This window comes from Cetorhinus maximus, chromosome 3 (genome assembly GCF_964194155.1).
Source record: "Cetorhinus maximus chromosome 3, sCetMax3.hap1.1, whole genome shotgun sequence".
Lineage (NCBI taxonomy): Eukaryota > Metazoa > Chordata > Chondrichthyes > Lamniformes > Cetorhinidae > Cetorhinus > Cetorhinus maximus.
Window position 1 is genome coordinate 84,277,688 of NC_135881.1, and position 27,418 is coordinate 84,305,105.

The 27,418-nt window shown below is 42.3% G+C and overlaps 1 protein-coding gene across 2 annotated transcripts in view; it reads right to left on the reverse strand.

The window, feature by feature from the left end:
* tns3 (tensin 3) overlaps positions 1-27,418 on the reverse strand; it is a 493,703-nt gene that overhangs the window by 109,648 nt on the left and 356,637 nt on the right. For both annotated transcript variants that reach the window (XM_078538616.1, XM_078538617.1), the window contains exons 12-17: positions 25,142-25,254; positions 21,756-21,816; positions 21,520-21,595; positions 6,343-6,472; positions 5,170-5,235; positions 731-835 (exon numbers count right to left, since the gene is read on the reverse strand). In XM_078538616.1, coding sequence (XP_078394742.1) covers positions 731-835; positions 5,170-5,235; positions 6,343-6,472; positions 21,520-21,595; positions 21,756-21,816; positions 25,142-25,254 — 551 coding nt within the window. The remainder of the gene's footprint in view (positions 1-730; positions 836-5,169; positions 5,236-6,342; positions 6,473-21,519; positions 21,596-21,755; positions 21,817-25,141; positions 25,255-27,418) is intronic.

The following is a 27,418-nucleotide window of genomic DNA, read 5'->3' on the forward strand; positions in this document are numbered from 1 at the left end:
TTCTAATTCCTGCCAGGGCTCCTGGCCTGCCCGCCAACCTTAAGGTCAGACGGGTAGTTCCACTAATTAGCTAAATGACTCTGTCAATGGCCTCAATTGGCCATTGACAGGTCGGCGGGTGCACAGCTGATTTTGCTGCGCCCCCGCCTTCCTGAAAATTTAAATGGGGTGCGGTGACATCGGGAGTTCCACCCAGCAGCACCGCGCATCATTTTACACATTGGCGAGCCCTCCCCCACCACTCACCGAGGGGAAAATCCTGCCCATTATAAAAATTCTGTCCATAGGTTTTTATTTTTTTAATTTAATAACGGAAACCTCATCCTGCCCTTGGATGAGGTTTTATGAAAAATGCAAAGGCCGCCTGGCTGATTCGGCCGTCCGCCAACCATAAGGGACAGGGACCACAGGGACAATTACATCTTGAATGGGCTTAATTGCCCTCTTACTTGTTGGCAGGCATGCTTCCGACTTCTGTGTGCGCCCGCCGACCGTCGCCAAGCACGGAATGACGTCGGGACACTCGCCTGCACGCCTACCTGAAAATTCTGCCCACAGTGAACTTTACTCTACATCTAACTGTATTATAACTGACTTGGGAGTACACGCTGTGACACTGTGTACCCAAAATGGATACTAATCCATTCTACTAACAACCCTCCATTAATGAGAATAAACGTTAAACAAAATCTTTAGATAACTAAAACTTAATGCAATAAGCCTGCCTTACCTTCCCCATCAGCGGTGAGTGTCTCATACGAGTCCCATCGGATCAATGGATCAGCAGTGTTATAATCCACAGTTACACCATGATCATTCTGGAGATGCTCAGAACCTATAAAAGGGGAATATGTTTAGCATGACATTTAAAATTACATGGCTTTACATTCTCATAAGCCGTTCACTGAAGCAAATACAATCCTGACAACACTCAGCTTACTCCAACTGATAGATACTGTTACTATTTTCATGATGCAAGAAGGTAGAACATAAATACATTGTGAGATACTAACAAAAGGTAGTTGCAGCTGCTGGAGAATTAAAAAGAAGCTGTTTGAAAGGAAAGCTCAAAAAGAAAGTTTCAGAGCTTGGATTAATGATATATTTAATCCAGAATCCACAAGATTCAGCACACACCCACAGTTGCGGTTTGTTTCACATATACCCAGTAAGAACAGACATTCAAAAGATACAATTTCTAACTGAAATCTCTAATTATGTTTAACATATATAACTTTCTTATTTGAGACATTCTTTTTTGAAAATAATAAAAGGTTGCTTGTTGATGTGAGAAAACTCTAGGGGTATTGTTGGTCCCACATTCCAGCAGTTTGAAGTATTTTCTAAGCACACAATAAACCATCAATATAAAAGTAAACTTTCCATGGAGATGCAAAAAAGAAAATCACAACTTATACCTCAGCAAGTACAGTAAAATTTCACATTAAATTATCTGAGTAAGCTCTTAGTTTTAATTTACATAACCTTTTTTTACTCACCCTTTTTAATTTTCCATTTTACATACGTATTATACTGAGAGGATGCATACTGAGTTCCTGAAATCTTTCTTGTTGGTCTTCCACTACTTCAATAGCTTTGCACATCCTGACTTCACCAATGTCAAAGTTACTGTGAGCTACCAGCCCAGACTGAGATTCCAGTGGGAGGGGTCATAAAATTGACTACACCCTCAGTTTTGAAAAGGTTTCTGTTGCTATTTTAAAGGGCTTCATTTCCACAACATTTCTGGCCAGAGGATTTTACTGGAGAAGACGGAAGATGACTGGGAAAAATCACATATCTTCCCACTCCACATAGTCTGTTGAAAATTTTGGATGGAGATTATATTTTAATCTCCGGGCTATTTCTTACAGGGACAGTGCACTGCTTGGGCAGTGGTTGCCGAATGAATTACTGCTGTGGCCAACAATAAATGAGCAAGGGAACAGATGATGTGATTGCCTGCTCTTCAGTCAAATGTTGGGATCTGTCAAGATCAATTTCCATTCAATATTTTACAGTTGTTACAAGGCAAGCTTGTCACATTTACTCACACAAGCTATGGTTATAGGGTAGACACTTGAGTGTCACTCCATGTGCTTTTCAGCTTCAAATGTCTTGGCAGTGCTCTGCTCACAGGACAAAGCAAGCATAACAAATCAGAGTAACTCAAGCCCTTTAACATTAAAAACACGTTATGATGGACAAGTTGGATCAGAGAATGTTGAAGGAATGGGCTAAGAAGAAACCTAAGGGATCCACAAAGTTGAGACCCATAACCAACTTCGCCAGTTATTTCTTTTCCCCCAGACAGTGCAACACATGACCACCAGATACATCGCACTGCTGTTTAATGGTGTAAGAAGGCAAGCAGACATCTAACATACATTCTCTTCTGTTTCTATTAGAGACTTTCAAGATCTGTCGAACATATCCCAAATGGCGAGCCTCAATAATAAGAGACAGATTTGCATTTATATAGCATCTTTCACAACTTCTGGACATCCGAAAGTGTTTTACAGCCACTGAAAAAAGTGTAGTCATTGTTGTAATGTAGAAAACATAGCAGCCAATTGGCACACAGCAAGGTCATACAAATAGTAATGTGATAATGATCAGATAATCTGTTGTTAGGTGTTGATTGAGAGTTAAATATCAGCTAAAATAATGAAGTCAACGTTGAGAAGCATGTCATGGATGATGATGATAACCTTTATGGTGCTACACCATCTATGTGGGCAAGCTATGTATTTTTTATATTCCTTCCACAGAATGTGGGCATTGCTGGCTAGGCCAGCATTTGTTGCCCATCCCTAACTGCCCTTGAGAAGGTGGCGATGAGCAGCCTTCTTGAACCACTGCAGTCTATCTGTTGCAGATCCACCCACAGTGTTGTTAAGAAGGGAGTTCCAGGATTTTGAACCAGGAATAGTGAAGGAACGGCAATATAGTTCTAAGTCAGAATGGTGTGTGGCCAAAAACAGTCCAAAAAAATCCCCCAACAAAGCCTGGATGGCAAGCTAATAGAAGTGTCAATCATCCAAGCACTTTGAAGTTTCAAAAACTACAAATCACAAACACCTGAAACCACTTGATTTATGTCAACAAATATCGTGAAACTGACCGCAGAGATGTGAGAACCTGGGCCGTCAATCTGGGGAGCAGTTGTTCTGTTATTCTAATAGATGCCTGGGTTCTTGTCAAACCTCATTTTGTATGCTTAAAAGTTGACTATTAATGACCACTGTAGTGTTTGAGGAAGCCACCCAATGTAAACAATTAATACAATCAGAAGAAGGAAAATGTATCAGAATAGCACGAAGGCAATCTCAATCCAATCAACTCTGTAAAGCTCTCCTCACGAGTGGGAGAGATGCCCACAAACTAGCTAAGCCTAGCCAAGTTTAAGTCTGAGGTTTCTGAGACAGAGACAAGTCACCAAGCAAAAGCATTCATGAAGACATTTCAAAATGCAAAAGTTAAAACTTACACATAAATTTACAATTTTGCTGTGAACTTCTTCATATTTTTCTTGTTAGAAATCTTACTTCTGTTATTTTCGGCTGAGTGACAAATGAAGAAAGATGGTAGCCACATTCTCTGCTTCCTTAACTCTTTTGAGGCATGTATACTTCCCCTCCTTGATATGCTTATTTCCCGAAATAGCTACAAATGTGGTATGTATTTAATTTGCATCTTTTTAGATTTATTTTGAAATGTCATCGATTCTTTGTGTGGATTGGACCTTTAATGTAGTTTCATGAGTTGTCCAACCAATTTTGCCTTCACAGATTTTTTAAAGAACTGTGAGCAAAGGGTCTTTCCTTATTATAACCGTTGTCACCTGCTGAAAACCAAACCTAGGATGGGGGTGGGGGAGGGGGTTAAAATAACAGGTCTCAGTTACTCCCACACCCAATTCTTTTCTGCCGTGTTCCCATGTTAACTTGCTCTTTTAAGGAGCAGCCCTGCAGGAAGGAAGCAGGATCCTGCCTTAAATAGGCAGATTGGGTTTCGCAAAGTCAACGCGTTTCAATCTACAGTTTTAAACTAAATGCCTGAGCGGAGATGGGGGTTTGGGGGCGGGTTGTGGGGAAGAGCGGCACTGTCAGTTCTCTCCATCAAGGAAAACCTGACAAGAGCTAGATCCTGGGTTAGAAGGGGCTCAGACAGGTCAAATTTAAAATGTAATTTGCTGCTTTTTCTTGTGGGCCAGTATGGTTCCCCAGGCCTCATAAGGAATCATCAAGGCTTCCCTTGATCTGGGCCACTGCCCGCCTTGGTTCCAACTGCTGAAAGGCCTCTTCCGCCCATGCTTCTATCTCTCAGTCCCTCAGCTCCAAATCGCAAGCCTTAACCCCACTAACTGTCAATGGGGTTAGCCCCCTCAGGGGCTAATCCCACTAACTGTCAGGGTTTATCTCCACAGTACCCAGCTGCAACCTCCTGCAGTTAGCTGGTGCTGTGCCCACCGGTCCTGCTGTCAACCGGTCAGCTGACAAACGGGAGGTTGCTACACTTCATTTCAATGAGGCCCTCCGCTAAGATTGGCGGGGTCTCCACATCATTGGCCTTGCTCATTTGACCAATTGCAGCCTCGCCACCATGCTCCCGTTTAAATATCGGGGCCTGTTGTCCTTCAAAGCTATCTACAGATAAGAAAAGCATAGAAGGAGAAAAGATGTGAAGGCGTCTTTGTTCAAAACAGTGACAAATGAAGCATGCGTTTTGATTCCTGTGAATGTTTGACAACCTAAACAGAGCATTTTTGTCTCTGGTGAATAATTTATTGGATTCTTTCTTGCTGGTCACAACACAGACAGCATTAAAATTAAGTGCCACTTAATCTAGCTGTAGACAATATATATAAAAAACTGACATAGAAGCAGCATTAGTATGTGAATATCACCTGTTTACTGTGATCATTATGGACTAATTAGCATCAATTGGAATGCTCCTTAACTGCAATGGGCATAATTCACATAACTGACTCCATTATTTTATGAAAATCTTTCACTAAATAGATGACAATCTTTCACTAAATAGTCTATCACTAACAATGGCTTGACAATAAATTCCTTGGTCCCATCTCTTGTTTTGCCTTTCTGAATATAACCTTAAAATCAGTTCCTAAATGAATTGTGCTGAGGAAGAAGATATTGTACATACCTTGTATTTTCTCTGGACTTGCTGAGAATACCAGTTCAATCTTCCCATATTCAGGAAACCTGTCATCTAGAATAAAATTGTAGAATTAAATAACTGCTACAGAGCTAGAGATTTCTATTATTTGGATTTAGAGGAACTGTCCTGGATATTTTTAATCTAATTGGTGCCTATTACAAAAATAAAAATCACAATCCAGATCTTTGTGTCATCCAAAGAATGAACCAAATACAAGCATCTATGTGACTAGGTTAAAGCCACAATATTAATGTAAGTTGCTGTTCTGTGATTTTTTTGGTAAGAATAAGCATGCAAGGTAAAAATCTTCGTTTTCAGTGAATACTGACCATCGCTACAAATTAACTCTATAATACTGTTTTTTTTTCCAAGTCAAGTGCTTTGGGATTAGTGCTTTTTCTCTGATTAGCATTGATTTTAAAACGGAAACATATTAGGGTATACAACTGAACATTTTTAGATCAATACAACGTTGCATGGTATTTGTAAATTTTTCTATCTTCTCAGGCCTCCCAATATTATCTCCAACTCATTGTGCCGATAGAGAGGAAGCAACAAAACACGTCAACAGTCACAATTTACTTGCATGCTTGTTTTAATGGGAACAAAAACTGAAAAATGCTGGAAAAAATCAGCAAGTCTAACAGCATCTGTGGAGAGAAAAAAAGAGTTAACGTGTCGAGTCCATATGACTGTTCTTCAGAGCTCTGAAGAAAAGTAATATGGGCTCGAAACATTAACTCTGTTTTTTCTCTCTCCACAGATGCTGTTAGACCTGCTGAGTTTTTCCTGCATCTTCTGCTTTTGTTTCAGATTTCCAGCATCTGCAATATTTCGCTTTTATCTTATTTTAATGGGGTTGTGTGTTTAAAACTCAATCCTCAAGAAACTCAAAAAGGCATGCAAAAATCATGAGTCTTGCAAGTGAATCATGATTGTTGTTTTCAGAGGCAGGTCCCTGTCAGTGTTGCTCCATAATTGGTTAATGGGAGGTGTGAAAAAACAAGCAAGGGTAGCTGGCCCTCCAATTCTCCTCTCTGTGGCAAAGTTCTCTCTGGCTGTTAAGAATGAAAACTCACAGCTGAGTATTGTTTGACTTCTTGTCTGCATTTAAATCAGAGATATAATTGATGATGCATAGAGGTTTGACCAATGTACCTTTATTGGCATTGTCCAGGTCCTCCTTCCCAAACACATACCCAAAACCTTGGATAGAGCCTGTGTGAAACTGAAGCCGGAATATAACATCTCTCGTTGCAGAACGGTACTTCTTGTGGTAGCATTTAACCTGTAACCAATTAATTTTCTCATGCTAAATATATGATACCAATAATCAAAATATTTCAAAATTTTAACTATAAAGGATAAACAGGAAAATCAAAAACCATTATACTTTATTAGGCTGATTTCAAAAGCTGAAAAGCAACACATAATATACTCTCTCCTAGTGTTTAATTGCTTCCAATGATGGACAGTCCTCCAGTTCCCTCTGAATTCACTCAGATGAGGTCTTTCTACATTCTACACATTTACTACCCTCTGTGTAAAGTAATTAAATCTAAACTCTCCGTTCATTTTTCCTCTTCAGAACTTCAGTTCATGTAGAGATTGTTCCTGTAACAAACATTACTAGAATTCATCTTGATATTCCTATCCCATTTCCTATGAAATCATTCCCAGTTCCTTTGCTGCTTCTTGTAGCTTAGGCGCCCAAGTAGCCTTCTGCTACTCCTTCATTGCCCCGCACCCCCCTGCCCCCCTTACCCAAGTCCCAGGCCCTTTGAAAGGTAAGTGTTCCCATTGCAGTATGGCAAACAGAATTTGTGCACAACACTCTATATTAGGCCAAGTTAATGCCAATCTAAGCAATTCATGATCACTTCTGGGACCTAAACACCACCAACCTGTATTTATACAATACCACTAATGTAATGAAACATCTCAAGGTATTTTACAGGGGCATTATGAAAAATGTGACTCCGAGCTACATTAGGTTAAAATGGGGCAAAGTCAATAACTTGGGTCAAAGAGGTAGGCTTGAATGAGAGTCTTAAAAGAGGAAAGTGAGGGAGAGAGGTAGATACGTTTAGGGAGAGAATTCCAGAGCTTAGGGCCTAGTTACCTGAATGTACAGTCACCAATGGTGGTCTGATTAAAATCAGGGAAGCACAAGAGGCCAGAATTAGAGGAATGTAAATATCTCAGAAGATTTAGGGCTGGAGGGGATTACAGAGATAGGGAGAGGCCAGGCCATGGAGATTTGAAAACAAGGATGAGAATTTTAAAATTGAGGCGTTGCTCAGCCAGTAGCCAACGTAGGTCAGCAAGCACAAGGATGCAGGGAGTTTAGGATTTGCTGAGAGTAAAGACACAGGCAGCAGAGATTTGGATGACCTCAAGTTTACTGAGGGTAGAATGTAGGAAGCTTGCTAGGATTGTGTTAGAATAGTCAAGTCTGAAGATAAAAAAAGGCACGGATGATGGTTTCAGCAGATGAGCTGCGGTAGGGATGGAGTCAGGCGATGTTATGAAGGTGGAAATAGACGGTTTTAGTGACAGCATGGATATGTGGTTGAGAGTTCAACTCGAGGTCAAATACGACATCGAGATTGCAACTAGTCTGGTGCAGCCAGAGTTGCCAAGTAGAGGGGTGGTGTTGGTGGGGTGGGGGTGGATTTTTTATGATAAGGATCAAAGGCAGTGATTTCAGTTTTTACAATAAATAACTGAAAGAAATATCTGCTCATCCAGTACTGGATGTCGGATAAGCAGTCTGATAATTTAGAGACAGTGGAGAGGTCAAGAGAGTCGGTGGTAAAGAAAAGCTCACATGTAGAAGCTGACATTTTTTCAGAATGTGTCACCAAGGAGCAGCATGAAAATGAGAAATAGGAAAGGACCAAGGATAGATCCTTGGGGGAACCAGAGGTAATGGTGCAGAAGTGGAAAGAGAAGCCATTGATGGTGACTTACTGGCTATGACTAGATAGGTAAGAATGGAATTAGGCAAGTACAATCCCATCCAGGTGGACATTGGTGGAAAGGCATTGGATGAAGATGGAGTGACAAACTGTGTCAAAAATTTCAAATAGGTTGAGAAGAATGAGGAGGGATAGTTTCCCTTCATCACAGTCACAGGGGGTGTTATTTGTGACTTTGATAATAGTTTTGCTACTGTGGCAGGGGCAGTAACCTGACTGAAACGATTCCAACAGAGAGTTCCAGGAAAGATAGGCACAGACTTGGAAGGTGACAACACATTCAAGGACCCTGGAGTGGAAAGTAACGTAGGGTGATGTTTGCAATGTTGGTGGACTCACAGGTTGGTTTCTAGAGGAGAAGGATGACAATGGAGAATTTGAAGGAGAGAGAGAGAGAGAGAGAGAAGTGGGCGAGAGAGAGACCTTAACAATGCCAGCGAACCTGGGCACCAGGAAGGAAAGTTGGATGGTCACTGGTTTAGTGAAAATAGGTTGATAGAGCAGGAGGTGGGCTTCATGGAAAACTAAGCTCAGAAAGGGCATGAAGGCAGGAAAGAAACTACAGAAAGACACTGAGAGGGAGCCTTTGGGGAAATTTGGGCTCGCAGATGGAAGGAATTTGGCAAAGGCAGCGGATTGGATGGTCGCAATTTTGGCAGTGAAGAGATTCAGGAGCTCCGTGCACTTATTGGAAGGGGCGGGTGGGGGGGGTGGAGATAACTTGAAGAGAGATTTAAGAAGATGACTTGCAGCAGGGAAAAGATGCCAGAGGCTATCTCAACAATCCAGTATGATCATGACATAGTGAGCAATTTTTGCAAATGAGAGCAGACCAGTCGAGCAGTCCAGCCAGATTTGGCAGAGCATGGCTAAATCAATTGTTCACCATATCTGTTTAAGTCTGCATCCCTTGGACATAAAGGAGCAGAGATGAGAGCCATACCAGGGGAACGGCCAAGGCGAGAGAGGGAGAGTAACAATTTATGTATTATCCCTCTAATAATCCACCCAATGAAGCATGAAAAAATTGCATGTATACAGCAAATTTAATGTAAAAAGTACTTCACAGGCAGGCACATGTGAAATGAGCACTGAGCCAAGAAGGGAGAAAGTGGCAAAGACAGCCACAATTTGACCAAAATATGAGGTTATATGCACCAAAACGCATGAGAAGAAAAGGTTTATTTGTGCTGCTAGTAACAGATGCACTGAAATTTGTTCAGGATGACTGCCAGTCCCTGTCAAATATTGTCAATCAGTAATTCTAGTTTTGCAAGCAGTCTTGATACCAGATTTGTGTGTATTCTGGTATGTGTTTCTGCTACTCCTATATCTCCATGTTCTTGTGAAACTGTTGCAACTCAGCACTGCGTCGAGGTAGTTTGGACTGCAAGTTTAAGTCTCGGCTTTCAAAGCCAAAACCATAAATCATCTGTAATGGCTCCAGAAAAGCAGGGTACATTTCTGGCGCTACACTTTCAGGAATCTCATCCTAACTGGAAACAGGACAGACTGTTAGCAATCCTTCTAATGATGAAGGACCCCTTTCAGTAACTTCACATTGTGAGATTTCATATCACAAAGTGAACTTCTATCTTGGAAACATATCCTTGAAGGCCAGTGGAGAAGAATTGAGCTTACAAGGTCTCTGGTATGGCAGTCTCCAAACTGTCATCTTAATGGACTGCTCAACACCACGAAGCTTTGCATAACTAATTGCAACAAAAAAATGAAAATCATGGAAGACTAACAATTTGAAAACAAAGCTTGTAACTTTTCAAACACATTTTTAAAAAACTCTGCAATATTTGGTATTTCATGCAATGCCTTTTTCTCACCATCTTACTGGGTGCATTTCTCAATTATAATTATTTGCTCTTTTCTACATGTTTACATTAAAACAATCTGAATTATATTGGCAACAGTTATTTTTGTGAATTATTCCTTTTTAACCTCCATAATCTTTGTCTGTTACCTTACCCCAGCTTAATGTGAACTTAATTTCTCCTCACCAGCCTGTTGAGCTCCACTTTTGATAAATTCTAGCTTGTTCAAACTACACCTGCAACATGAAGCCCCAGACTAAGTCCTGTCACGTTGGTCCTTATGACTTCCATTTGTGACCTAGTCTTCCAAATCCTTATTCTCGTTTATAAATCCCTTTGCCCAAATTCTTATGTTACAGCTCATATTCTTCTTGGACTTCTAATGCAGACCTCTGAAATATCGCCCCTTATATTTTAAAATTCAGTCTTTAGTTGTGGGCAATGCTAGCAAGGCCAGCACTGGCCACCCATCCTTAGTTGCCCAAGAAGTTGTTGGTGGACCTTCTTAAAGGTTACCAATACAACTGAGTGGGACGCTAGGCTACTTTACTGGGTAGTTATGCATTACATTTAGGCCATACTGGGGAAAAGTGGCAGGTTTCCTTCACGGACAAGTTGGATTTTTACAACAATCTGACATCTTCGTCGTGACTTTTACTGAAACTGGCTTTTTATTTCCTGATTTGTTTTTAACAAACTGCCATGGCTGGATTTGAGCAACGTGGATGTGCAATGCTTTAGTGATCCATATAGTGGTGTGTGTGAACAGGTGACTGCGAGAGTGCATGCAGATGTATGAATGTATGGTAAATGGAAAGTGTTGGGTAAACCTGTATGTGTGTACTTGGCAGATGTTGAAGATGTCTGTAGTATGGTCACGGTACCAGACAGTATGAGACTCTGAGCAGAAGCTACAGTGAAGAACAGTGGCCTCCTTGTTCTTAGTTCAAAACCAGCCTGGCAGAGGTGCACGCAAAACTCACTACAGTTACACAGAGGTCTAATCGCACATGCATGAATACAGAATGGCCCATTCAGTATTTTAAAATGCGCACTTTCACATCAAAATTACTGAGCAGTCACTCCAACTATCCAGTTCATACCAGACATGTGGCCATCCAACAGCTTAAACATTGAACAAAAGCTTGAACACACAAGTTTGTGAAGTTATTAAAAATTTTTAGAAATTAATACAAATTGTTAGGAGGTATATTTGCAGGGTTTTGTTTAAGATCTGTAGAAACAGTGTAGGGATAATCTGTATTGAAAGTGGCAATTCAGCCCGATTTGCCTGGGGCACTGTAATAGTCAGCAGCCTACAACACTGATTAACGCAGAGAAGTACTTCTTTGCACATGATGGCGGGGAACACAACCTGCCATCAGCGGGCAGAACGGACGATCGCAAACTGGCTTCACAACGTGTGAAAGCGATTTTTGGTCTTCTCACAATATTGTTCACTGATGCCACTGAACACGCCCGACGCCAGCGGGAACGGAACATCCCGGGCTTGGTATCGTGGTCACCTGAAAAATGCTATATAAATTCAAGTTGTTGTTGTTCTTATTCCTAGAATGAAAATGTCTGAGGCTTCTGCCATTGTGTGCAAAGCAGCAACAATTTTCAGTTCCTAACATTAGATCTGATGATCTCAACAAGTGGGGGGAGGTGATGGTGTAGTGGTATTGTTGCTGGACGAGGAATCCAGAGACCCAGGGTAATGCCCTGGGGACCTGGTTTTGAATCCCACCACAGCAGATGGTGGAATTTGAATTCAATAAAAATCTGGAATTAAAAGTCTACTGATGGCCATGAAACCATTGTTGATTGTGGCAAATACCCATCCGGTTCACTAAAGTCCTTTAGGGAAGGAAATCTGCCATCCTTATCTAGTCTGGCCTACATGTGACTCCAGACTCACAGCAATGTGGTTGGCTCTTAACTGCCCTCTGAAATGGCCTAGCAAGCCACTCAGTTATATCAAACTGTTACAAAGCCTCTGAAAAGGAATGAAACCGGCCGGACCACACAGCATCGACCTAGGCACCGGAAAAGACAACGGAAAACTCAGCCCTGTCGACCCTGCAAAGTCCTCCTTACTAGTTTCTGGGGGCTCGTGCCAAAATTTGGAGAGCTGTCTCACAGACTAGTCAAGCAACACCCTTACAGAATTATGCCTCATAATGTCCCAGACATTAATATCCCATCACCATCCCTGGGTATATCCTGTCCCACCGGCAGGACAGACCCAGCGGAGGTGGGACCCACAGTCCGGAGGGAGTTGGCCTGGGAGTCCTCAACATCGACTCTGGACCCCATGAAGTCTCATGGCATCAGGTCAAACATGGGCAAAGAAACCTCCTGCTAATTACCGTATACCGCACCCCTCCTCAGCTGATGAATCAGTGCTCCTCCATGTTGAACATCACTTGGAGGAAGCACTAATGGTGGCAAGGGCAGAGAATTTACTCTGGATGGGGGACTTCAATGTCCATCGCCAAGAGTGGGGCGGTAACACCACTACTGACTGAGCTGGCTGAGTCTTAAAGGGCATAGCTGCTAAACTCGGTCTGCAGTACATGGTGAGGGAAAAACATACTTGCTTGACCTCATCCTCATCAATCTGCCTGCCGCAGATACATCTGTCCATGACAGTATCAGTAGGAATGACCACCGCACAGTCGTTGTGGAGACAAAGTCCCACCTTCACATTGAGGATACCCTCCATCTTGTTGTGTGGCACTATCACCATGCTAAATTGGATAAATTCTGAACAGATCTAGCAACTCAAGACTGGGCATCCATGAGGCATTGTGGGCCATCAGCAGCAGCAGAATTATACTCAATCAGTGGCCTGGCATATCCCCCACTCTACCATTACCATGAAGCCAGGATTCAATGACGTGTGCAGGAGGGCATGCCAGGAGCAGCACCAGGCATACCTAAAAACGAGGTGTCAACCTGGTGAACCTATAACACAGGACTACTTACCTGCCAAACAGCATAAACAGCAAGTGATAGACAGGGCCAAGCGATCCCACAACCAACAGATCAGATCTAAGCTGTCCTGACACCCAAACCAGCCAATTACTACCCCATCAGTCTACACTTGATCATCAGTAAAGTAATGGAAGGGGTCATCAACAGTGCTGTCAAGCGGCACTTGCTTAGCAATAACCTGCTCACTGACGCCCAGTTTGGATTCTGCCAGGGCCATTCAGCTTCTGACCTCATTACGGCCTTGATTCAAACATGGACAGAAGAGCTGAACTCCCGAGGTGAGGTGAGAGTCAGGGCTTTTGACATCAAGGCAGCATTTGACAGAGTGTGGCATCAAGGAGCCCTAGCAAAACTGAAGTCAATGGGAATCAGGGGGAAAACTCTCCGCTGGTTGGAGTCATAACTAGCACAAGGAAGATTGTTGTGGTTGCTGGAGATCAATCATCTCAGCCCCAGGACATCACTGCAGGAGTTCCTTAGGGTAGTGTCCTCGGACCAACCACCTTCAGCTGCTTCATCAATGACCTTCCTTCCATCATAAGGTCAGAAGTGGGGTTGTTCTCTGATGATTGCATAATGTTCAGCACCATTCGCAACTCCTCGGATACAGAAGCAGTCCATGTCCAAATGCAGCAAGACCTGGACAATATCCACACTTGGGCTGACAAATGGAAAGTAACATTCGCACCACACAAGTGTTAGGCAACGACCATCTCCAATAAGAGAAAATCTAACCATCGTCACTTGACATTCAATGGCATTTCATCACTGAATCCCCCACCATCAACATTCTGGGGGTTACCATTGACCAGAAACTGTACTGAACTAGCCATATAAATACTGTGGCCACAAGAGCAGGTCAGAGGCTAGGAATCGTGCAACGAGTAACTCGCCATCTGACTCCCCAAAGCCTGTCCACCATCTACAAGGCACAAATCAGGAGTGTGATGGAATACTCCCCACTTGCCTGGATAAGTGCAGGTCCCACAACACTCAATAAACTTGACAATGTCCAGGACAAAGCAGCCCACTTGATTGGCACCACATCCACAAACATTCACTCCCTCCACCACCGGTGCACAGTAGCAGCAGCATGTACAACCTACAAGATGCACTGCAGGAATTCACCAAAGCTCCTTAGACAGCACCTTCCAAACCCACGACCGCTACCATCTAGAAGGACAAGGGCAGCAGAGAGATGGGAGCACCACCATCTGGAAGTTCCCCTCCAAGTCACTCACCATCCTGACTTGGAAATATATTGCCATTTCTTCACTGTCACTGGGTCAAAATCGTGGAACTCCCTTCCTTACAGCACTGTGGATGTACCTACGCCACATGGACTACAGCGGTTCAAGAAAGCAGCTCACCACCACCTTCTCGAGGGCAATTAGGGATGGGCAATAAATGCTGGCCCAGCCAACGAAGCCCACATCCCGTGAATGAATAAAAACAAAGTTGCACATAGAGAATGCTCAAAGTATCTGTGCACAGCATGTCATACAGGCTCCTCTAGGGATCGCCTTGTCTGCACAGGCAAGCTGAAATATTCTTTAACAGTGTAACAATCAAAAGTCACAAAAGCATCTACAATACTTTTATGTTCTCTGACTAGAATTGCTGAAGGATACAGAGTAGCAAGCAAATATAACACACTCTGTCGCAAGTTTAAGTTCAATATTTATCTTTCACTGAACTGACTTAATCACTAGGTACACTGAAAGCAGTGGGCTAATAGGCTAATTGATGACCAATTTGAACCCAAATTCTGTATGGGATAGGTACTTTGTCAAAATACATAGTTATGGAGGCACAGATCCCTATCAGTATTATAAAATAACACAGGCAGCAGACACCAGATTTTTTTAAAAATGAGAAACCTAGGTCATGGGCCAGAATCCACAATTAGGACACCACCAAGATTGAAACAAGCGGTAGAAGGAATGAAGAAGTAAATCAGCAAGTTATTACTTGCTGACTGCAAGCCTGTATTCCTAAAGGTCCTGGAAATGGTTAAATTGAAGCAGTAGGCAGCGCGATGTGTCATTTACTTATAAAGCCCTTTTAGTTTTTAGTGCTTTACAATCATTTGTGTAGTTTGGGAAGGATGCTGGGAAATGTGGTTTTGTAACTTGCCTCTAAAGACCTGAACAGCTGAATTGAAAACAGGTCAACATCATTCAAGTCAAGAAGATTTTAACATTCCTTACTAGCTTGAACTGAAGCAGGATGGGCTTTTCTGAAGGGACATGAAAAGATAATCAACAGATGGTCTAATGTCACATAAATGCAAATAATCAAGTCTTGAGAAAGCCATTTAGTGCACCAGACGCATTAAGGTCATTTACATGAACGCGCTACCAATGGAGAGTGCCACTTGTCAGCAGCGTGTGTTAGGAAATTGCAGCATACTATCCATTAATTTTCATCTCTTAAAATTAATGGACAGAAAATGGTTACCTGCTCAGTCACAAACTCCCTAGTTTTTGTAATCATTGGGGACAGCTCACTGCTAGGTAGCACAGACTTCTAAAATTGTCCCTTTTATTTGTACACTGATAACCCAGCATGGCTAAAATAGCTGGAGGACTGGAGGACGCAGCCAATTGCAAAATTCTGTGTATTATTTTTCAGAAAATGGTTGTCTGTCTAAATGATGAACTGCTTTCAGGAGCGGGTGGCGACGGGGAGGGGAGGGGTTGGGGTTGGCGGGGGGGGGGGGGAGAGTATAAGTTGCCAAGTTAGAAAAATATCAAATATTTGACAAAGTGGTTCAATCATGAGACTTCCAATTTTGAACTTAAACAAGCTGTTTCATAATGATTTTGAATTTTATGAAACACTAGGCTGTATGACGACTTGATTCAGCATTGAATAACTAAGCTTTTGTCATATTATAACTTTGTAGCAAAACCCTATACAGCTTATCATAAATTGTGGATTTAATATTGTGTATGATCAAACTGGATATTTCCTCCAGACAGTTTATTGTGCTGAGCTTAGCTCCAATTTAGCAGAATTCAAACTTGCACAGCTGCAAGTCATTGTTATACATAAGGAATCCGACAGCACGTCATTTCTTGGTTTTCTATCCACATTAAAATGTTAAGCTAGAGACTCAGATGTCACCACTGTCAATTAATAACTTAAATTCCCCACCTCTGCCACCCGCTCCTGAAAGCCATCAATTAATCATTTAAAATTTTAAATCCCTGCAGGTCTTAATGTGCAATAATCATCATTCATGTTAAGTATACCTGTAATTCAACTATTTGATGCATCTTAAATCCTTGAAGTGTATACTTAACAATGGCAACTAATGTCATAGATATTACAAATATCATGTTGGGAATACGATTACCTTGTGGGAAAATTCATTAATAAAGGCTTAGAGTTATCTTTCTTCTGGTTTTTAAGCAATCTTGTTTTATTATAACTGAGTGTGGATCTCATATAATCATCCAACATGTCCATTAGTCTTTTTGTGTCAAGTCTATACAGAAGGGCCAAGAGCGATAGTACAGGAAACCAATATGGTTGGAAAAAGATGAGAAAAGAAAGTCAAGAAATAATGCTTTAGTAATGTCAGACTTGGTTTTTATACAGCCTCAGGCCGAGATTTTCGCCATGATGCAGAGCCTCTCCAGAACTGCACAAAAATCCTAAGTCCCACCCCTGAACAAGGCACTTCCCATTTTTGCAGGGGCAGGACACGTTTCACACGTTGTGCAGAGGCAGCTGGACATTTAAATCATCTGCTGCCTCCACTCAAGTTGGATTTTGGTAGCCGAGGAGTGTGGATCCCAAAGCATGCAAATTAGACCTGGTAAGAGCAGGTCTGAACTTGGCATATTTCTTCGGCTAGCCAGGGGACCCTATGGGAAAGGTAGGGTATCCCTGTTGAACTTGCTCAACAATTTTATTCACAGATCCAGAAGTGACACAAAAATTCCAACCGTCTTCCCTTAACTCCAGGGAGTAGGAGGGTGGGGCTTCTGGTCTCTCAGGACAATTATTTTTGCTCCTGCAGATTCAAGGTGCCAGGAAGAATTTTGTACTGGTGAAGGGCACTTAGCGTGAAGGAACATAAGATGGAGATGGCATCCTCGCACAGAGGCCGTAGAAGCCAGTCACCATGAGCAGCCAGAGGCCAGACGGAGGGCAGAAAGTCAGGGGGGAGAGGGTGTTGCACGCACACCAGGAAAGAGGAGCAGGAGAGGCAGGACAACCAGGTACTACCCTGTGGGAAGTGCGTACAGACCAAGGACATCCTACCTCAATAGGATAGAGAACCAGCGCCAAAGGCGACTGAAGCTAAGCTGTGGGGTGGTGACAGACATATGTCTCATGGTCCAGCAACAACTTGGGCCACAATCTACTGCCCCCATGCCCTGCCAGTGGCTATGATGGTAAACACTGTTCTTGTAAATTCGTATATATGTTCAACATTTATGGCTCAGGATCTTTCCAGGGCTCATCTGGGGACCAGTCTGGTATATCCAATTCAACAACACACAGCTGCATTAAGGCTGTACCTACTGCCCTGTTTGCTCATGTGGGGGATCACCTTATTTTTTTTCCCTCAGAAGAGGAACTTGTTATGTCAGATTCCTCCACAATTTTGCATGCATTGCATTTCCACTGGAAGTAATAATGGGCCCAGCCACCCACTTAAGAATATAAGAAATAGGAGCAGGAGTAGGCCATATGGCCCCTTGAGTCTAATCCACCATTTGTTAAGCTCATCGCTGGTTCTCAAACTCAACTCTAATTTCCTGCCCTATCCCATATGCCTCGATTCCCAAAAATCTACGAATCTCAGGCTTGAATATATTCAACAACTGAATACCCTGGGGGTGGAGAATTCTGAAGATTCATAAGTCTGAGAGAAGAAATTTCTCTTCATCTCAGTGCTAAATGGCCAACCTGTTATTCTAAGATTATGAACCCTAGTTCTAGACTCTATACCCAAGGAAAGGGTCTCTTTTTAATGTTGGAGAAGAGAAGAGCAGAAACACATACTGCAATGAAAGCATTAAGATAATCTGATAATCACAGTGGGGAGAATTTTCCGGTCGGCGAGCAAGGGCGGGGCCTGCTTGCAGGCACGTAAAATACGCGTGGAAACGTCAGGCGGGTGTCCCGACGTCACCGCGTGTTATTTAGATTTCAGCACGCCTGCCGAACTGTCAAAGGCCTATTAAAAAGTAATTGATATAATTAGATGAGCTGCCTATCCAACCTTAAGGTTGGCGGGCAGGCGAAGAGCCCAGGCGGCCTTCGCATTTTTCATGGAACCTCATCAACGGGCGGGTTGAGGTTTCATGAAGGGTTTAAAAATTAAATAAAAATTTTTTTAAAAATTCATTGACATGTCCCAGCTCATGAGGGGATATGTTTTAAAAGTTAATAATTACTTTATTCAGATGTTTAATGCTTAAACAAATCTCCCTGAGGCAATTTCTGCACTCTTTTGCACGCATATGCGAAAGAGCGCAGGCTCCGACTCAGGGATTCTCCCCCAGCTCACACAGGGAGTGCTCAGCGCTTCTGGATGAGCATTACGCTGGGCGGGCCTTAATCGCCTGTTTAAAATGGCGTTGCGGACCCGATTGGGGGCGCCAATCGGGTTTGCGCTCGCCCCCGCACAACCCCCCCAGCAAGGGGAAAATTCAGCCCCGTGTGACTTTGCAAGGCAGTGACAGTAGTGGCGATCAGTGCATTCATTCTTGGAAAGAAAGTTTTCCTTCCTAGGCAAAGCTCCACATTCATTGTGCTTTTCAAGGTTGAGTGCCCCTTTAAGCTTCTGCACACAGCTGAATTCAGTAGCAACAGCCAAATCCTGCTCCATTCACTGATGTGTTGACAAGCGCTGGTAGGAATTTTCTTGGGAGTCTCATCCCAGAAAATCTGCTGGGACCAGCCAGAGAGGCACAAAGCCATACTGCCAAAGTTCTAGTAAGGAAAATCCTGGCTATTTTGACAAACCCGTTTTGTAGCTCCCAAGGTTTTGTCTCCAAGCCAATTTTCCATCCTGTTTTAATAGATCTGTGAATCTAGCCAATTTGATTCAAGTTTCCAAATCCAAGATTTAATGTCGGTAGTCCAATGCTGATCTTTAGGTGCCCCACTCAAATATTTCTTCCCTAGCATTAACTCCTCTGGCAGATATCTACTGAGTTCTAGCCTTCAGCCGGTTTCTGCTCTATTCCCAAGCTTTACCCTGAATCTCCAAACTTTAGGCTGAACAAATAGCTTTTCATGTGGAACTTAATAAAAAGAATTTGATGAGTCTGCATATATAATTCTCAAGTTTACTATTATCCAATAGCAAACTAAAGCCCTCCCCCTTGCCACAGCGAGACCAATGGTGATTCCAAGACGGTAAATAATTGAGCAAGTTTCACAGATGGAAAACAAATAAGTATGGGAAGATTGTGCTGTTATTAGTCTGAGCTGGAGGAAGGCCAAAAAAACACAAAGCTGTAACTGAGGATTATCTTGTGTAGTTTCTAATCTGCAAGGTAATGGGAATACATAGGCTGTGACATCTGGAAATCTTGTGTTGTGTTATAACACAGGAATCACAGTACTTTCCTCAGGGTAATAAAAACATGTTTAAAATATGTGGTGGTTAAATCTTGATACTATTATCACATAGTATTTACAGCAAAGAAACAAGCCCACAATGGTGTTTAAACTCCCCATGAGACTTCTCCCACCCTTCCTCACCTGGCCCCATTAATATTCCTTTTTATTCCTTTCTCATCGATGTATTTATCTAGCTTGCTCTTAAATGTATCCATGCTATTCACCTCAAAAGCTCCTTGTGCTAGTGAGTTCTACATTCTACCTATACCCTGAGAAAAAGCATTTTTCTGAATTCCCTATTTGATTTATTAGTGCCTATCTTTTGCTTATAGCCCCTAGTTTTGGTCTCACCCACAATATGTCTTCTCGATATCAATCCTATCACTTTCATAATCTTAAAGGCCTCCATCAGGCCACTGCTCAGCATTCTTTTTTCGAGAGACACGAGCCCCAGCTTGTTCAATCTTTCTTGATCAGTATAACCTCAGTTCTGGTATCATTCTAATAATTTTTTTCCTGCATTTTCTCCAGTGTTTTATATCATTTTCATAATATGGAGAGCAGAACTGTTCAAGCGATCATCAAATCAAGAAATGGTTTATAATCATAGAATCATTACACCACAGGGGTCCATTTGGCCTGCTGTGTCTGTGCTGGCCCTCTGAAGGAGTAATTCATTTAGTGCCACTCCCCTGACATTTCCCCACAGCCCTGCAAATATTTCCTTTTGGCTAATGATCCAAGTCCCATTTGAAAGCTTCAACTGACCTTGCCTCCACCTAATCAGGTGGTTAAATTTAGTGAAGTGACTGGAGCAGACAACATTTTAGACAATTCTGGGGTTGATGAGTTCAGTTACCTCCCCTTCCTCTGTTGGGGTTGTGTTATTGCTGCCTGCTGTATAACACAACAGGAGTAAAGAGATGTCCAGCAAATGATGTGCACACATATTTTAATGCAGCTGTGACATTCTTTTTTAAGATAGTGAGTCATACAATACATTATTTTATCCAATGCACAACATACTATCAGGGTCACTGATTCACAATGATTGAGCAAGTCTTGATTATTATTTTAATTTAGTTTAATTATAGAGCTAATTTTATCAGTTACATTTTTAAGCACAAGATGCAAAGGAATATGGTAGGGAAGATATTCCATGATGCAGGTAGAAAGGAGTAGGATGTGGGTACTCCATATTGCAGTATCAGAAAGATGAGAAGGGCTGTGTTGCTTGAGGCTGTTGGGAGGATAGCCTTGAGTTGGGAACTGGAATCATGGGCTGAGAGAGGATTCTGAGGTGTGACGGTCTGGGAGCACTGGAAATGGATTTGTGGGATATCAGGGCACTGGAGGTGATGGTGCTTGGAAGCATTGAAGGGAGTTTGTTGAGAATGGGGAGGATGTTGCATTGTGACAAAACTGGTGTGGTAGGAGTGGGAAAGTAAGTTAAAATACAATCAGCTAAGGTTTAATGTTCAATCCTTGATTCATTAGAAATTATTCAGGCACTGGGCAGATAAAGGCACAATGAGTTCATGATTTCAGTCATATTTTTTGAGTCATGAGTTCATGCTGGAGGGTCAAGTAACTCGCCATGGGGAAGGAAAAGAATTGATGGCAGAGTGGCCAGTAATACAATGTCAGAAACCAGCGAGCAAGTCTGCCAGCTTCTCTGTTGGGACAAGGTAGAAACCAAGAATGTGAAGAAACTTGCAAATTTCCCAAAGAAAATAAGAAGAATCATAATAGTTGTAAACTTAAAAATAGAGATCCATAAGTCACGCTATTGTGCACGCAGTCTGGAAAATATCAACATTCTTTTAAGGAAAGTTCACCCAGTTCTTTCCAAAACGCAGGAAGGTTTCCTTGTGCTAATGTTCTTTTTCATGTTATTGCCACTATTCTTATTGTTGTTGGCTCATAGTGGAACTCACCATTATATCACCTTTCAGCAGCTGGGCTGGCTCTATCGAAATGCAAATTCTGCTCTGATTTTCTGGCCCAACATTACTAAAAAAAAAAGGAAAATCAAAAATGTAATAGGATGATAGAATGGTTGCACAGCATAGAAAGGGGCCATCCAGTTCATCGTGTCAGTTACTTTTACACAAGGGTAATGGTAATAAAACTGAAAAGTAATAAGGTTTACAATTTTGAATGTAAAACTTACTAGATTCCTGATGTGTAGACTGGTTGCATTGCCTGGTAAATCTTTAGAAATGGGCGGCAAACTGTAAAATAAAAAGTGAGAATTTCTAGCCGTTAAAACTTTTGATGTTGTTTGCCTGCATCAAATCAAATGTCAAAGGATATGGATAAGTATATATTGTCTTTAACATTTGATCTATAGTATATACTGTCCATCAAATTAGTTTTGCAAAGGAATCTAATGCACAATAAGTTGAAAAGTAATTTTTTCCCCATTCCAATGAAAAGATTCATTTCTCTTTCAATTCACACACAATGTGCTTTAGAGACAGAAGTTTCAAATTTACACTGGCCATAATCCTGGCACTTATGGCACAATCATGAGCACCAGGGCTCTCGACAACTGGCCCAGCCAGAATGGGGTATGGAGTAGAACAGCCACACTGCGTGGAGCCAGCAAAGTACTGCCTGCACAGCTTAGAAATGATCTTGGGTGCCTAGCCACACATGCGAGAAACCCGAATGCAATTTTCCAATGCCAGGACCCAGTGTGCCAGTTTTGAAACTTACACTGGATATGAGAATACAGAGCAACCAGCTCAGGGGAGCCACTGCTATCAGCCTTGCTGCCTCCTCCTCAAGGACCCCTTGCTTGGGGTGTGTGGCGGCCCAAAGTCACAGAAAAGTCCAGAACAAGTCCGGGTTGCAGTGAATCCAGGTCCCACCAGAGTCAGAACAGGTGTCTGCTAGAATGCCCAAAAAATTGAGCCCCAGATGCCTTTGCTAATCTATAGCATCTACCTCAGTTTCTATGTACTATAGAGAAGGATTGGACAGCAGTGAAGGAGAAACATATAGCTGCTGTTTCCAGACCCAATAGAGGTCCAAAGGTGAACAGAAGTAAGGGGCTAGCAATGCTCCAAAACTTTCCACCAGCCTGTTGACAGAAGTTATTTTTAATCTGCAAGATCTATGACGTGACTACCTGGTGTGACAGTTCGAGAAAATTAAGAACAATCCCAGAATCTTTCAAAAATACTGAAGAATCAGAATTAGCTAACTGTTCTCACTTCGAATAAAGCATTAGTATCATTCATAGTGCTTTCAGCTTTTTTAATTTAGTTGACGGACATTCATCAGTTTTGCCAGTATTAATCATGAGAAATATTTGGCATTTAAACCTCAAACCGATTTTGCATTTTGATCTTCAAAACTTAGTCTCATCTTTTTAAGTTCAGTTTGGCTGGGCACAGTTTTCTGATGAAAAACCAGCTGGTTCTCTTTAACTGATCCTGGCTAAACCAGCTGAAGAATCATGAAGTCTGAGCATCACGAACTACAGGATAACATGCTCATACTAAAGAGGCAATTCTTTTTTTAATTCATTCATGGGATGTGGGTGTTACTGGCTAGGCCTACATTTATTTCCCATCCCTAACTGCCCTTGAGAAGGTGGTGGTGAGCTGCCTCTTGAACTGCTGCAGTCCATGTGGTGTAGGTACACTCACAGCGCTGTTAGAGAGGGAGTTTCAGGATTTTGACCCAGCGACAGTGAAAGAAAGGCGTGGAAGGGAACTTCCAGGCAGTGGTTTTCATATCTGTCTGCTGCCCTTGTCCTTCTAGATGGTAGCAGTCGTGGGTTTGGAAGGTGCAGTCTAAGGAGCCTTGGTGAGTTGCTGCAGTGCATCTTGTAGATGGTACACACTGCTGCTACTGTGTGTCAGTGGTGGAGGGAGTGAATGTTTGTGGATGTGGTGCCAATTAAGCGGGCTGCTTTGTCCTGGATGGTGTCAAGCTTCTTGAGTGTTGGAGTTGCACTCATCCGGGCAATTGAAGAGTATTCCATCAAATTCCTGACTTATGCCTCGTAGATGGTGGGCAGGCATTAGAGTCAGGAGGTGAGTTACTCACTGTAGGATTCCTAGCCTCTGACCTGCTCTTGTGGCCACAGTATTTATATGGCTAGTCCAGTTCGTTTCTGGTCAATGGTAAACCCCAGGATGTTGGTGGTGGGGAATTCCAGTGATGTTGGATGTTCCCTCTTGTTGGAGATGGTCATTGCCCGGCACTTCAGTGGCGCGAATATTCTTTGCCACTTGTCAGCCCAAGCCTGGATATTGTCCAGGTCTTGCTGCATTTGGACATGGACTGCTTCAGGATTCATGAATGCTGCTGAACATTGTGCAATCATCAGCAAACATTATGATGGAAGGTCAATGATGAAGCAGCTAACGATGGTTGGGCCTAGGACGCTTTTTTATTCAGAAAAAATGCTTTATTTCCCATGCCTTGTTCAGAAGGCATTTTAACAACATTGGGTCTGGAGTCACATGGGACAGCAAATTTCCTTCCCTAAACGACATTAGTGAACCAGATGGGTTTTTACAACAATCGACATAGTCATCATTAGACTTTTAGTTCCAGATTTTTATTGAATTCAAATTCCACCATCTACGGTGTCGGGATTCAAACTCAGGTTCCCGAAGCATTACCCTGGGTCTCTGGATTACTACTCCAGTGACAATACCACTACGCTATTGCCTCCCCATTGCTACCCTGAGGAACTCCTGCAGTGATGTCCTGGAACTGAGATGATTTACCTCCAACAACCACAACCACTTTCCTTTGTGCTAGGTATGACTCCAACCAGTGGAGAGTTTTCCCCCTGATTCCCATTGACTCCAGTTTTGCTGGGGCCCTTGATGCCATAGCCAATCAAATGCTGTCTTGATGTCAAGGGAAATCGCTCTCACCTCACTTCTGGGGTTCAGCTCTCTTGTCCATGTTTGAACCAAGGCTGCAATGAGGTCAGGAGCTGAGTGGCCCTGGCAGAATCCAAACTGAGCATCAGCAAGCAAGTTTCTGCTGAGTAAGTGCCATTTGATAGCACTGTTGATGACCCCCTCCATCACTTTACTGATGATGAAGAGTAGACTGATGGGGTGGTAATTGGCCGGGTTGGATTTGTCCTGCTTTTAGTATACAGGACATACCTGGGCAATTTTCCACACAGCCGGGTAGAAGCCAGTGTTGTAGCATGGATTTGGGTGGCGGGGGGGGGGGTGGGGTTTGGGCGGAAAGTTCTGGAAGTCTTCAGTACTATTGCCGGAATGTTGCCAGGGCCCATAGCCTTTGCAGTATCCAGTGCCTTCAGCTGTTCCTTGATATCATGTGGAGTGAATCGAGTCGCTGAAGACTGGCATCGATGATGCTGCGTATCTCAGGAGGAGGCTGAGATGGATCATCCATTTGGCACTTCTGGCTGAAAATTTTTACAAATGCTTCAGCCTTGTCTTTTGCACCGATGTGCCGAAACTTAGAAAAAAGTTAAAGGGGCTCATCTCGCCCTTTAACAGTTACATAATTAAATGTCTATTTTCCTGTTTTTCACCTATTTCAAAGTATTACCTCCTCCAGTATCAAAGCTGGGAATGCCATGCAAAATGACAAAGTGCAGAAACAAGGGAGTGGTGTTCATTTTCACCGAACCAGACAGCAGACCGTTTAAAAAATGGACATACCTAAGAGGAAGAACACATTGTAAAGTTAGCCTGGCCTGCTGCACTTGTTATTTTCTTTAATCTTTCAAGTAACAAAAATATATGTACATTCAATGTCAAAAATTAACAACTGAGAGATGTAGCGGGTAAGGAGTCACGACAGTCCTTATACAAGGAAGCTGGTTCAGCTTTTCAGAGAACAGGTCCCTTCCAGTCATACAGAATAGGTAATTAGAATGAATCATGAGCAATAGTGATCTCCTGAAATGTGTTTGTTTGGCTTAGGGAGCCAGAAAGCAACTTTGGCATTTTTCTTACATTAGCTACAATCCTTTCTGTTTATCAGCTGTTCCCAGGAGGAAGATGAGGGGCTGGGTGAACAGTGCCCGAGTTTACATCGTTAACTGTATGGGGCTGAGTTGATAGGTCTGATGGTCTTTTTACATTCTTTTTTTTTATATATTTGTCTGGTGTAAAAGTACACACATTGATACAAACTGATATTCATCAGGATTTTTAATTACTGTTCAATTACTACACTAAAATAAAACATTAAATATAAAAAGTTGGTTTATTTCAATGCTATAATACAGGAATTTTTCTGTGATCATCTAAAATTTAGTTTTAATTTGAGCTGGTCCTATTCATTCTTCATTTTAGGAGCAGGTAAGGGGTCAAATCTGTGATAAGTGCTTGCTCAGAACATCCGTTTCCTTAAAAAGCCTAGTTCAAAACCTGGACTCATTGTCAGATTTGAGTCAAAGCCTTTCAAGTGATAAGAGGCTGTGCTACACATTAGAGCAGTTACAAAAAGACTTAACATGTTCTCAACAGGGCCTTCAGTTTTCCCTTTAAGTTATGAAGTTTACTTAAAACCACTGATTTGTTGCTTGAGCTCCAGCCAAAATGTATTACATATGATCATACGAATTAGGAGCAGGAGTTATTCAGCCCCTCGAGCCTTCTTCACCATTCAATAAGATTGTTAATGCACAAAAGCTCCAGTATTGCCAGAATGGATACTGATGACCCAATTTAGAATTTGTGTCCCCATAACATAACTGTAACCCTTCACTCAATGAATGATGCTAAACTAAATGAAATCTGCAACATGGGAATTTTTGAGGCTGTTCCCAGAATGCAAGTCTCCCCAGGTGTTCATAGGCCTTTATATTTTTGTGACCCGTTTCAGTATTTCAAACCCATAGATCACTGTTTGCTTTGAATGCAGTAGCAACAAAACCTTTTGATGCTATAAAAAGACAAAAGAATAAATATGAACTTGCATTATTATTCAGAAAGTATTGGCTACAATCTGGGAAATTTCCATTTACTGGAAACTGAAAACATGAATGTGGTTTTACTCTGACTTTTCAGGCAAGTTAAAAGGCAACTCATTGTCTTAGTACTTGATGCCTGAATCAGACAGGTTCAGAATATTCCATAATGCTATTGATGATTGACCTTTCAGCCTTGGTTGTTGATGGGAACTGACACTGAGGCTCAGATTCTTCCAGTGTAGCTTCAGATAAGCCTGAAGTCAGTGTCATCTTGGGCACTGCAATTCTGGATGTGGAACAGCAGAAAGATTACTCGTGCTTTGCTAAAATGCTGCCTATTCTTGAAGCATCCGTATGCAAGAGAAAAAATTGTATCAATCTGTGCCTAATTCTTCCAGCCTTAGTGAAATGTGTCCCTACAGAAAACCATTTACTCGGTATTAAGTTAAAATGAACCCAGATTAACATGACTTTCTCAGTAACTTGCTTTTGAAATTCAAACTGGATAATGGGTTTGCATCTATGTTAAACACCCAGCTGATGAAACAAAATCAAGCATTTTTAAAATACACATCAGCTTCTGCTTTCCAGGCCCATCCTGCACTACCTATTAGGGCCCTGACATGTTGGGCATCAGGGCCTAATAGGGAGTTTTGCATCTTTTAAACATCCAGCCTATGCAAGCACTCAATGCTGCCACACTCAACATGCAAGAGCAGTATCCACTGAACCAGGCCTCTGAGGCCTAGTTTGGTGCAACTCCCCAGCACAAGTCAGGGAGCCCACTTTCAACATGTGAACAGCCCAGGCTTGGAAAGGTGGCAGAAGTCAGTGGGAAACCTTTACGAGAGGAGGTCCTGCCAAGCCAGAGATGCTCCAATCAGCAAGTTTGGGTCTGAATTGTT